This window comes from Sus scrofa, chromosome 7 (genome assembly GCF_054392235.1).
Source record: "Sus scrofa isolate SSC_HxYL_T2T_F1_AM1 chromosome 7, Sscrofa_HxYL_maternal_Yorkshire_Landrace_v2.0, whole genome shotgun sequence".
NCBI classification, from domain to species: domain Eukaryota; kingdom Metazoa; phylum Chordata; class Mammalia; order Artiodactyla; family Suidae; genus Sus; species Sus scrofa.
Genome location: NC_139389.1, coordinates 135,421,729 through 135,435,424, shown reverse-complemented (window position 1 = coordinate 135,435,424; position 13,696 = coordinate 135,421,729). Strand labels below are relative to the sequence as shown.

The window sequence follows — 13,696 nt, the reverse complement described above, 5'->3', positions numbered from 1 at the left end:
CCAAATACGGTCGTGTTCTGAGGTACTAGGGCTTAGGACTGGAACATGGGAAGCTGGGTGTGCGGGTGCATAGCCCAGCCTGTAACAGCCGGTTACGTGGCCAGCTTGTCACCCTACTCTCCTTGTGGGTCCTTTCCTCACACAGGGTGTCAGCTCTGGTGCGAATCAGGAGTGCAGGTGGGATCTTCAGTTTTTCATTTTGTACACAATCTCCTACTTGATCTTTTTGCCTTATTCAGGAATGCCTGAAAGTCTTATCATAGATTTCTCCATTATGTAAGATGCTAACAAGATTTAGTGTATATTACACGATATGTGTAGGGTAGTTTTGTTTCTACATTAAAACAGAAATGAAGTTTTAGTTAACATTTCTTATTTTAAAAAGATCATGAGGAGTTCTCGTCATGGCGCAGAGGAAATGAATCCGACTAGGAACCATGAGGTTAAGGGTTCGATCCCTGGCCTCACTCAATGGGTAAAGGATCCAGCGTTGCCGTGAGCTGTGGTGTAGGTCGAAGATGCGGCTCGGATCTGGCGATGCTCTGGCTCTGATGTAGGCCAGCAGCTGTAGCTCCGATTGGACCCCTAGCCTGGGAACCTCCATATGCCGAGGTAGCGGCCCAAGAAATGGCAAAAAAAAAAATCTTTTAAATAATTGGATCGAGGCAAACTTGAATTTAACTTTTATAAAGTTATGCTCACACTTGCTGGATATAAGTGAAGGTTGTAAATTGATTAGTTGTAAAAGCATGAAAATTTATTCTTCATGTTGACTAGTAAAGTGACTAAAATTAAAGCTACTAACATCATAAGCCAAAGCAATATGAAAAAAAATATGACCTAAGACAAAATTTTATAAACCTGAGGACCATGATTAGACTTAAATATGCGCCTTACAGCTATAAAATCACAATAACAATGTTTTTAAAAATCTTTTTTATAGGCCTGTATCCATAAAAAATATTATTTTCAAAACTAAAAATATGAGATAATATTTCTTGAGTGTTCAATTTATGCTTGTTTTTTGCCGAATCACATTCTCAGTTCTGAGCTGAACTGAGCACACAGATTTCATTTTCAGCTGAGATGTCCTCGCCCTCGATGCTGAATCAGCTCACTTACACACAGGGTAAGGAGGGTGAGGCTGCAGCACAGTGGGTGTTGCATTTCTATGAATGGAAGGATTTCCTTCCTTAAAGAAGTTGGGAGCTTATCTAGGGCAGTGCAGTAAGTCACACCTCCAAAGTGTGACTAGGCTGCAGCTCGCAAAGTTCTTTATTTTGACTAATGTCAAGTTCTCAGGCTGTGCAGACTCTCCCCCAGCCATACACCTGTGTTGAAAGGAGGAAAGATACTGTTTGGTTTTGTCCTGCTCTGTTTTCTGTAAGCCTTGAGGCTTGCCGATATCCTTTCTCACTTTTTTTTTTTTTTTTTTTTTTTTTTTGTCTTTTTGTCTTTTTGCCTTTTCTAGGGCCACTGTGCGGCATATGGAGGTTCCCGGGCTAGGGGTCCAATCAGAGCTGTAGCCGCCGGCCTACACCACAGCCACAGCAACACGGGATCCGAGCCGCGTCTGTGACCTACACCACAGCTCATGGCAACACCGGATCCCTAACCCACTGAGCAAGGCCAGGGATCGAACCCGCAACCTCATGGTTCCTAGTCAGATTCGTTAACCACTGCGCACGATGGGAACTCCTCACTTTCTTTTCTTTTCTTTTTTTTGGTCGTTTTGCCTTTTCTAGGGCCACTCCTGCAGCATGTGGATGTTCCCAGGCTAGGGGTCTAATTGGAGCTGTGGCCGCCAGCCAACACCACAGTCACAGCAACACCAGATCCGAGCCTCGTCTTCGACCTACAACACGGCTCACGGCAATGCCGGATCCTTCACCCACTGAGGGAGGCCAGGGATCGAACCGGCAACCCCATGGTTCCTAGTCAGATTTGTTAACCACTGTGCCATGATGGGAACTCCCCTTTCTCACTTTCAAGCACAAGAAGCAGTGGGAGCATTTCAAGATTTCCTTTTTGTTCCCTTTATTTTTTTGTTTTTTTGTTTTTTTCAGGGCTGCACCTATGGCACATGGAGGTTCCCAGGCTAGGGGTTGAATTGGACCTGCAGCTGCTGGCCTACACAATGCCAGATCCTTAACCCACTGAGCGAGGCTGGGGATGGAACCCACCTCCTCATGGATCCTGCTTGGGTTTGTTACTGCTGAGCCACAACGGGAACTCTTCCTGTTCCTGTTAAATTGAAATGCAATGCACATAGCATAAGAAGCATTATTTTCAAGTGTCTGGTCCCATGGTTTTAGGACATTTTCGGTGTTATACAGCCATCTCCAAACTCTTTACCTCTCCGTTTCTTCTTCCTCTGCCCAGGCAGCCCCTGTATTCCTCTCTGGGTGCTTCGTGTCACTTGGAGGATACAACGCAGGGCTTTCTGATCTTGCTTTTTTCACGTAGCATGTTTTCACTGTCTGTCCATGTAGTAGCACGTGCATCAATACATAATTCCTTTTTTTGGCTGAGTAATATCCATTGTATGATATACCACATTTTATTTATCCCTTTATCAGTCAGTGGACATTTGGGTTGTTTCTCTCCTTTTTGGCTACTGTGAATAATGCTGCTGTGAACATTCATTGCAGGTGTGTGTGGGGGCCAGCTGAATTGCAGAAAGCTCCTTGTCTGTCCTTGGTACACGTGTGCCAAATACCACATTTAATGAATAACAGGGTTCCACCAATTTGTTAGTATGTTTCTTTGAAGGAGTGGGAGGCACAGTTTCATACTAAATATAATAAACAATGTTGTTTTCAAGATTCTCTAATGTTGCAAAATTGCTTTTATGTTTACTTCCTTACATGTTACCTAAATTATTTCACGTTCATACTCTTACTTCATTAAAGTTAAAACTTGTTGCTTTTAATATCCTTAAATTCTCATATCTAAGTGTACATTTATTTTAAATTATTCCTATTTATTTTTTACTTTTGGTAGGAGTCAGTTTATTTGTTTCTGGGGAAAGTGAGATTACTGTTTGGTTTTTCCTAGAGCGTCCCATACCCTTCGATTATATGATGTACGAACATCTTCAGAAGTGGGGGCCACGAAGGGAAGAAGTGAAATTTTTCCTTCGACATGAGGATTCCCCAACTGAGAGCAGCGAACAAGGTAGATAAGTGCTTTCCCCCGTTTCCTAATTTTTGCCGTAAAAGTTAACTTAAGAAAAATAGGAATAGGATTTCCTATTGTGGTGCACCAGAAACAAATCCGACTAGTATCCGTGAAGATTCGAGTTTGATTCCTGGCCTCGCTCAGTGGGTTGGGGATCCGGCATTGCTGTGAGCTGTGGTATAGGTTGCAGACGCTGTTTGAATCCTTATGGCTGTGGCTGTGGTGTAGGCTGGCATCTGTAGTTCTGATTCAACCCCTAGCCAGGGAACCTCCATATGCCCACAGGTGTGGCCCTAAAAAGCAAAAACAGCAAAAAAGAAAAATAGGAATAAATATTAAAATTAATTATTCATGTAATTTCCCGCCTTCACTCACAAGTGGTGAGTAGAGTTGGCGTCTCACTTTTATTTGACCTCTGTTGTTGCAGTTTACAGCTGTTCCCACTGAGCGAAGGCCAGGGATCAAACTAGCATCCTCATGGATGCTAGTCTAGTTCTTAACCAGCTGAGCCACAACAGGAACTCCCTCCATTTGACTTTGAACCATGGGAATATACTACTTATTTTTGAATTAAAATTTAAACAGGAGTTCCCGTCGTGGCACAGTGGTTAACGAATCCGACTAGGAACCATGAGGTTGCGGGTTCGGTCCCTGCCCTTGCTCAGTGGGTTAACGATCCGGCGTTGCTGTGAGCTGTGGTGTAGGTTGCAGACGCGGCTCGGATCCTGCGTTGCTGTGGCTCTGGTGTAGGCCAGTGGCTACAGCTCCGATTCGACCCCTAGCCTGGGAACCTCCATATGCCGCGGGAGCGGCCCAAAGAAATAGCAAAAAGACAAAAAAATAAAAAACAAACAAAAAAAATTTAAACAGTATGATGCCACCATCACCCTAATTCCAAAACCAGACAGAGATACCACCAAAAAAGAAAACTATCGGCCAATATCATTGATGAATATAGATGCAAAAATTCTCAACAAAATCTTAGCCAACCGAATCCAACAACATACCAAAAAAATTATACACCATGACCAGGTTGGGTTCATCCCAGGTTCACAAGGATGGTTCAACATACGCAAATCAATCAGCATCATACACTACATTAACAAAAAAAAAGTCAAAAATCATATGATCATCTCAATAGATGCAGAAAAAGCATTTGACAAAGTCCAACATCCATTCATGATCAAGACCCTCGCCAAAGTGGGTATAGAGGGAACATTCCTGAATATAATCAAAGCCATTTATGATAAACCCACAGCAAATATAATACTCAATGGGGAAAAATTGAAAGCCTTCTCACTCAAATCTGGAACAAGACAGGGATGCCCACTCTCACCACTGCTCTTCAACATAGTTTTGGAAGTCCTGGCCACAGCATTAGACAAACAAAAGAAATAAAAGGCATCCATATAGTATGCAGATGACATGATACTATGCATAGAAAACCCTAAGGACTCAACCCCAAAACTACTTGAACTGATTCATAAATTCAGCAAAGTAGCAGGATATAAGATTAACATTCAGAAGTCAGTTGCATTTCTGTATACCAGCAATGAAATATTAGAAAAGGAATACAAAGATATAATACCTTTTAAAATTGCACCTCACAAAATCAAATACCTCGGAATACACCTGACCAAGGAGGTAAAGGACCTATATGCCGAGAACTATAAAACTTTAATCAAAGAAATCAAAGAAGATGTAAAGAAATGGAAAGATATTCCATGTTCCTGGATTGGGAAAATCAATATTGTAAAAATGGCCATACTACCCAAAGCAATCTACAGATTCAATGCAATCCCTATCAAATTACCCATGACATTTTTCACAGAACTAGAACAAACAATCCAAACATTTATATGGAACCACAAAAGACCCAGAATCGCCAAAGCAATCCTGAGAAACAAAAACCAAGCAGGAGGCATAACTCCCCCAGACTTCAAGAAATACTACAAAGCCACAGTCATCAAAACAGTGTGGTACTGGTATCAAAACAGACAGACAGACCAGTGGAACAGAATAGAGAATCCGGAAATAAACCCTGACACCTATGGTCAATTAATCTTTGACAAGGGAGGCAAGAACATAAAATGGGAAAAGGAAAGTCTATTCAGCAAGCATTGCTGCGAAACCTGGATAGCTGCATGCAAAGCAATGAAACTAGAACACACCCTCACACCATGCACAAAAATAAACTCCAAATGGCTGAAAGACTTAAATATACAACAGGACACCATCAAACTCCTAGAAGAAAACATAGGCAAAACACTCTCTGACATCAACATCATGAATATTTTCTCAGGTCAGTCCCCCAGAGCAATAGAAATTAGAGCAGAAATAAACCCATGGGACCTCATCAAACTGAAAAGCTTTTACACAGCAAAGGAAACCAAAAAGAAAACAAAAAGACAACTTACAGAATGGGAGAAAATAGTTTCAAATGATGCAGCCGACAAGGGCTTAATCTCTAAAATATATAAACAACTTATACAACCCAACAGCAAAAAAGCCAATCAATCAATGGAAAAATGGGCAAAAGACCTGAATAGACATTTCTCCAAAGAAGATATACAGATGGCCAACAAACACATGAAAAAATGCTCAACATCGCTGATTATAAGAGAAATGCAAATCAAAACTACCATGAGATATCACCTCACACCAGTCAGAATGGCCATCATTAATAAATCCACAAATAACAAGTGCTGGAGGGGCTGTGGAGAAAAGGGAACCCTCCTGCACTGTTGGTCGGAAGGTAAACTGGTACAGCCACTATGGAGAACAGTTTGGAGATACCTTAGAAATCTATACATAGAACTTCCATATGACCCCGCAATCCCACTCTTGGGCATCTATCCGGACAAAACTCTACTTAAAAGAGACACGTGCACCCGCATGTTCATTGCAGCACTGTTCATAATAGCCAAGACATGGAAACAACCCAAATGTCCATCGACAGATGATTGGATTCGGAAGAGGTGGTATATATACACAATGGAATACTACTCAGCCATAAAAAAGAATGACATCATGCCATTTGCAGCAACATGGATGGAACTAGAGAATCTCATACTGAGTGAAATGAGCCAGAAAGACAAAGACAAACACCATATGATAGCACTCATAACTGGAATCTAATATCCAGCACAAATGAACATCTCCTCAGAAAAGAAAATCATGGACTTGGAGAAGAGACTTGTGGCTGCCTGGTGGGAGGGGGAGGGGGAGGGAGTGGGAGGGAGTGGGAGGGATCGGGAGCTTGGGCTTAACAGACACAACTTAGAATAGATTTACAAGGAGATCCTGCTGAATAGCATTGAGAACTATGTCTAGATACTCATGTTGCAACAGAAGAAAGGGTGGGGGAAAAATGTAATTGTAATGTATACATGTAAGGATAACCTGACCCCCTTGCTGTACAGTGGGAAAATAAAAAAAAATTATAAAAAAAAAATAAAAATAAAAATAAAATTTAAACAGAATAGGAGTTCCCACAGTGGTGCTGCAATGGGTTAAGGATCCAGCGTTGCTACAGCTGTGGCATAGGTTGCAGCTGAGACTCAGATTCGATCCCTGGCCCAGGAACTTCCGTATGCTGCCGGTGTAGCCAAAAAAAGAAAAAAAAAATTAAAATTTAAACAAAGTAATAAGGAAGTCTTTTTTTTTGGAAAGCATATGTACTGTACAGTTAAGGAAAAGACCCTTAAGTTGTTATTTAACATTGATTGTGGATTACTTACAGTATTTTAAAAAAAACAAACAACAGAAAGGACATCCTTTTGTAAAAAGAAGATTCCTTTATTTCAAGTTATCCCTCTCTCTGTATTTTTTATTAAGGGACCTTTTGCACCTAGAATGAACTGCTCTCGACTTTAAGAGCATCTTTCTGTAGCTATACACATTGTTAAAGTGCTGGGTTTTTTGCAGTGCCTCATTACTTCTGGTTTTTTTTTTTTTTTCTTTTCTTTTCTTTTTTGGACACATCATGGCATATGGAAGTTCCAGGACAGGGATTGAATCCAAGCCATAGCTGTAAGCATCTGTGACCTATGCCACAGCTGCAGCAACACCACCAGATCCTTAGCCCACTATGCCACAGTGGGAACTCGTACTTCTGGGTGTTTATTCCACTGGCTGCTGGTTGTCTAGAGTCAGGAGACAAAGGCTCTAGGTCTAATGCTTCATCTGCTTTTGCCTTAGAAAAGGGCCCTACCTCTCTGGACAAGCTCCTTCTGGGAAGGAGAGTTAGATTAGCTGGCAGTTCAGACACTTTTCTAGTGCTAAGTATTTAACTCTCTACCTGAGCTCTCCAAGTGCTTACACTCTGCCTTGCCTGGCTATACTTAAAAGCTTTATATTTTACTTTAATCACTAGTAAATGTATACATAACCCGTTAATGTCCCAAGATGGTGTAGGGAGGGGAGGAGGACTTGTTTTATTCTCATGCTGTAAAGTTTCACAGTGTTAGGGATCCTGGAGAGAACTGTCTAGAGTCATAAAGAAGGGAACAGCACTGACCTTGCCGTCGACCTTCATCGGCTCCCCACGCTGCTCGGTCTGGTGTGCTGACAGGGCAGGTACACATGAGAAGAGTGGGGAGAGCAGGGTGTTGAGCAGTGGGGTGTTGAGGGGCATCTGGTGTAGATGGGACCTTGAAGAGTGAGTAGGACCTGGGGGGAGAGTGCGGTGTCGCTGCATTTGAGACAGGGGAGCGGGATGGAGCACCATGAGGGGTGTGGCGACCCTGTCGTCGGAGGGTTGGACAGGATTGGAAGAGCCAGATTCGCCACCACGACTTCCATCACTCTTCAGAACTTCCAGCAAAGCCCCTCCTTCCCTTTCCCAGGCTCCACAGCTTGACTTTGATGGCCTTTGTAATAGGGCCCCACCCATCTCCTCAGCCTCACTGAAGACATTTCTCTCTTCCACCACCTTCTTTCTTGTATGTTCATCCCTACCCTGCCCTAACTCAGAATCCCTCCGCCTGCTGTAAAGCTCCAGCCTCTGCCCTTCTCCCTCTGTCTGTGCCTGTGCACAGTCCACCTCTGTCCCAGAGCAGAGGAGGTGGCAGCGGGTAGACTGGCTCACACGGGTGCCTTGTTCCCTCTTTTGCTTCTGTTCACTGAATTTCTTCTCCAGCTGAGCAGCCAGATTTGAAGAGCCGAAACTCATGTTTCCTCTCTGCTCCCCAGAGAGTTGAGGAAAGGCACTTGTCACTGATCACTGTTATTTAAAAGGGGTTACCTTTGGAGTTCCCACCATGGTGCAGTGGAAATGAATCCATCTAGTATCCATGAGGATTCAGGTTTGATCCCTGGCCTTGCACAGTGGGTTAAGGAGCCGGCGTTGCCGTGAGCTGCGGTGTAGGTCACAGGCAAGGCTCAATCCCACGTTGTTGTGGCTCTGGTGTAGGCACAACCCCTAGCCTGGGAATTTCCATATGCTGCACTTGCAGCCCTGAAAAGCAAAGGCAAACAAACAAACAAAACACTAAGAATTTAATTTACCGTGTAAACTGATAGACACCATAGTCTAGGATGTGCGAATGTGCAGTTTCTGCTAACAGAAAACAGCTCTTGTGACATGGCTGTTGTGTCTCGTATGACCGTGTTCACATGCCTGCTTTGTCATTCCCATCTGCTTAGCCTCTTTTTTCATTATTGCGCCCCTAAGGGCCCTTCTGTGCATATTCTGTTCTTGTTTGCTGGGTCTTTCCCCAACAGATCTGTTTATGCACTCTGTAGCTTTGCTTTATACATAAAAAGAGTAAGATTTTTTAATCTCCCAAGGATTAGTCTTTGCTTCCTTGGGGGTAGTAAGTAATATCACTGTACTTCCATAATGTAATTTTTCTTCAAAATTTTTAAAGTTTCAGGAAAGAAATAGAAGGAAAAAGTTTTTGATGTTAGGTTCATGACCCTTTGAAGTTATGTGTTCTGGGTAATAAAGTAGGCTCTCAGGTGTGATAATTCTCAAAATAGCATCAGGTAGAAGCTGGAGAGGTTGGTGAAGTAGGAGCAGGCATTCCAGCATATCACAGACATTAATATTTATGACTTAAAATTCACCTGGTACAAAATTGTACCACACACTTTATTTTGTTTAAAAAATAATGACAGGACATAGGAAACATTTTCCAGTTTAAATTTGAAGACACTCCAAAATTTTTTGTCTTTTTAGGGCCGCACCTGCGGCATATGGAGGTTCCTAGGCTAGGGGTCTAATCAGAGTTGTAGCTGCCGGCCTATGCCAGAGCCACAGCAATGCCAGATCTGAGCCACGTTTGCGACCTACACCACAGCTCACGGCAACGCCTGATCCTCAACCCACTGAACAAGGCCAGGGATCGAACCTGCAACCTGATGGTTTCTAGTCAGATTCATTTCCACTGCGCCACGACAGGCACTCCAACACTCCTAAAATTAAAAAAAATTTATAGAACAAAGAATTCAGAGATGGTGTGCATTTCAATTTTAACCCTATTTGTGAAGATCAGTTTTGTGCACAAGTTTTTTTCATTACTGGATATTATAACTTCTATTTTAGTCTCTTAAAATACAAAAGCTGGAGTTCCCGTGTGGCGCAGTGGTTAACGAATCCGACTAGGAACCATGAGGTTGCGGGTTCGGTCCTTGCCCTTGCTCAGTGGGTTAACGATCCGGCGTTGCCGTGAGCTGTGGTGTAGGTTGCAGACGCGGCTCAGATCTGGCCTTGCTGTGGCTGTGGTGTAGGCCGGTGGCTGCAGCTCCGATTCAACCCCTGGCCTGGGAACCTCCATATGCCGCTGGAGCGGCCCAAGAAATAGCAACAGCAACAACAACAACAAAAAAAAGACAAAAGACAAAAAAAAAAAAAATACAAAAGCTTTAATTTGTTCATATATAGAAATCCTGTGAAAGATCAGAAAGAGAAATTAGGGAAATAATCCCATTTACCATCACATCAAAAAGAATAAAATACCTAGGACTAAACCTACGTAAAGAGACAGAAAACCTGTACCCTGAAAACTATAAGATGCCGATGAAAGAAATCAAAGATGACTCAAACAGATGGAAAGAAATACACCATGCTCTTGGTTTGGAAGAATCAAATATTGTCAAAATGACTACACTACACAAGACAGTCTATAGATTCAGTGCAATCCCTATCAAATTACCAATGGCATTTTTCACAGAAGCAGAACAAAAATTTTTTAAATTTGTAGGAAACACAAAAGACCCCAAATAGCCAAAGCAATCCTGAGAAAGAAAAATGGAGCTGGAGGAATCAGTCCCCCTGACTTCAGACTATACTACAGAGCTACAGTCATCAAAACAAACTGCATGGTACTGGCACAAAACTAGAAATAGATCAGTGGAACAGGATAGAAAGCCCAGAAATCAGCCTACGCTCCCATGGTCAAACAGTCTACAGCGAAGTAGGGAAGAGTATATATGTAAACAAAACTATAATTTGAGGAGTTCCTATTGTGGCCCGGTGGAAACAAACCCAACTAGTATGCATGAGGATGCAGGTTCCATCCCCGGCCTTGCTGAATGGGTTAAGGATCTGGCATTGCCGTGAGCTGCAGTTTAGGTTGCAGATGCAGCTCAGATCCAGCATTACTGTGGCTGTGGTATAGGCCGGCAGCTGCAGTTGGGTTTGTTACTGCTAGCCTGGGAACTTCCGTATGCCACAAGTGTGGCCCTAAAAAAAAAAAAAAAAAAGCAAAAAGCTATAATTCGAAAAGACGTGCACTCCTATGTTCCTAGCAGCACTATTCAAAAATAGCCAAGACACGGAACCAACCTAAATGTCCATCAACAGAGGAATGGATTAAGAAGACGTGGTACAGGGAGTTCCCTTCGTGGCTCAGCAGTAACAAACCCAGCTAGGATCTATGAGGAGGCTGGTTCAATCTCTGGCCTCTCTCAGTGGGTTAAGGATCCAGCGTTGCTGTGAGCTATGGTATAGGTTGCAGACAAGGCTCGGATCTGGCGTTACTGTGACTGTGGTGTAGGCCAGCAGCTGTAGCTCCACTTCGACCCCTAGCCTGGGAACTTCCATATGCCATGAGTGCAGCCCTAAAGAAGCAAAAAAAAGATGTGGTGTATATACACACGATGAAATATTACTCAGCTATAAAAAATAAAATAATGCCATTTGCCACAACATGGACGGACCTAGAGATTATCATACTGAGTGAAACATAAATTCCACTTAGATGTGGAATTTAAACAAAGAATAGAAATGAACTTACTGGAGTTCCCGTCGTGGCGCAGTGGTTAACGAATCCGACTAGGAATCATGGGGTTGCGGGTTCAGTCCCTGCCCTTGCTCAGTGGGTTGACGATCCGGCGTTGCCGTGAGCTGTGGTGTAGGTTGCAGACGCGGCTCGGTTCCTGGGTTGCTGTGGCTCTGGCGTAGGCCGGTGGCTACAGCTCCGATTCAACCCCTAGCCTGGGAACCTCCATATGCCGGGGGAGCGGCCCAGGAAATAGCAACAAAAACAACAAAAGACAAGGGACAAAAGGAAAGAAAAGAAAAAAAAAAAAAAAAAGAAATGAACTTACTTGTAGAACAGAAACAGACTCAGAGACTTTGAAAACAAACTCACAGTTACCAAAGGGGACAGGTGGTGGGAGGTGGGAGGGGTGGACGGGGTTTGGGTTTGGCATATGCACATTGAGGTACATGGAATGATTGGCCAATGGGTTCCTGCTGTATAGACCTCTGTGTTATATAGCAGGTCCCCATTGGCCAATCATCAGCCAGGATTCTGTGATAATCTGTGTGGGAAGAGTCTGAAAGGGAACGTAATGTGTGTACATGTATCACTAACTCAGTTTGTTGTCCAGCAGAAATGATGACAACCTTGTAAATCAACTGTATTTCAGTAAAGCTTCACAATGGAAAAAAATAACGGCCTTAATTTTTTTTTTTTTTTTTTTTTTGTCTTTTTAGGGCCACACCCATGGCATATGGAAGTTTCCAGGCTAGGGGTCAAGTCAGAGCAACAGCTGCTGGCCTACACCACAGCAACTCGGGATCCGAGCTGCATCTGCAACCTCTGCCACAGCTCACAACAAGGCCAGATCCTCAGCCCACTGAGTGAGGTCGGGGATCAAACCCTCGTCCTCATGGGAGCCAGTCAGATTCATTATTGCTGAGCCATGACGGGAACGCCAAGTTAATTGTGGTAAAGTACGCACAATGTAAAATTTACCACTTTGACTATTTTTAAGTGTTAGAAACTTTTTGCTATAAGTCAATTTTAAAATTCTGAAAAAGAATATTAGAAGATTTTGTTTAAACAACTATGTATAAAGATTGATTATAAAACATTTTTTCAGCTGTACTGATTTTTGAGTTGTTTGACCTTGTATTTTATACTCGTGTTCAATAAATATTTGAATAAGTGAAGAAATGATAGAATTTTATTTTTGGAGGTTTTTTTTTGTTTGTTTTTTCTTTTTGGTAAATTTGACCCTTTCATTCCTCTAGGTGGCCGTCAGACCCAAGAGCAAAGAACTCAGAGAAATGTAATAAATGTACCTGGAGAAAAACGGGCTGAAAATGGGGTAAGAGTTGAGTTAAATTGAAAATTTTTCATTGCTTTTCATAGGTACTGCTGAGTTTGGGTTATAATTTATTTTTAAATAATTATTTTTGGAGGGTAGCGTTAATCTAAACCCGTTAAACAGCAAGGTATTTACCAGCAAAATAAATTTATTGGGAACAGCAAACTGCAGTTCAGGACAGACAACCATGTCCAGCCACAGGCACGTCCACTGAAACAGGAGGAAACGCTTATAGAGAAGGGGAAGTTGGGAGGGGCTGTTACAAACAAAACGTGTGTGGAGGAAACTGGGAGCTGGGGGGCTCTTCCCTGACCAAGTTGTTGCCGGGCCAGGCGGAGCTTGCTCGTGCTGCTGCTGGGTGGGGGCTGTTACTGCCTGCGGGGATCTGCACCCACTCGTGTCCAAGTGTCCAGTGGTTCGTGTGTTGTGGCCTCCTGACTCCACTTTACTGAGGTTTCCCTTTATTTTCCCTGTAGAAGCGGTCCTTTCTGTTGACTATTGCAAACATTTTTATGAAGGTGTGAGGGCCATCACTGAGTGGTAACGGTCTTAGCAGTCCCCACTGCGGCCGCGCACTGGACGCTCTCAGGCAGAGCAGTGCGCCCCACGCCCTTTCCCGATGCTGCTCACGGCATGTCCTGGAGCAGCAGTGGTGCACCTCTCTGCTCGTGACAGTGGCCTGTCCCCAGAGAGCACATGGTCTCATTTGTAGACTGAGAGATAGGCAGGCAGATTTACGTTGCATCTTCAGCGTCTTAATCCTTCTGTCAGGTCCGAAAGACAAGGTGGCTGGGGGGTTAAGTCTTCGCAGCTGTCTCCAGGAGCGGGGATTTCTTTTATCCTGCGGGGTAGAGTTGGAGAAGAGGCCTAGCGGCAATTATAGGGGAGGAAGTTTGTCTACCTGGAAGGGCTCTTCTTAAGAAATGTTAGTGCGTGTTCAAAGAATGAGCAGAAG

At 43.3% G+C, this 13,696-nt stretch overlaps 1 protein-coding gene and 1 long non-coding RNA gene across 10 annotated transcripts in view; both read left to right on the top strand.

Annotated features, from left to right (window-relative positions):
* PPP1R13B (protein phosphatase 1 regulatory subunit 13B) overlaps positions 1-13,696 on the top strand; it is a 95,233-nt gene that overhangs the window by 38,974 nt on the left and 42,563 nt on the right. For all 9 annotated transcript variants that reach the window (XM_084970272.1, XM_084970277.1, XM_084970271.1 and 6 more), the window contains 2 exons: positions 3,058-3,177; positions 12,665-12,741. In XM_084970272.1, coding sequence (XP_084826398.1) covers positions 3,058-3,177; positions 12,665-12,741 — 197 coding nt within the window. The remainder of the gene's footprint in view (positions 1-3,057; positions 3,178-12,664; positions 12,742-13,696) is intronic.
* On the top strand, positions 3,751-5,375 carry LOC146402111 (uncharacterized). The gene is made up of 2 exons (XR_014811451.1): positions 3,751-4,049; positions 4,705-5,375. It is a non-coding gene; the product is annotated as an uncharacterized LOC146402111 (long non-coding RNA).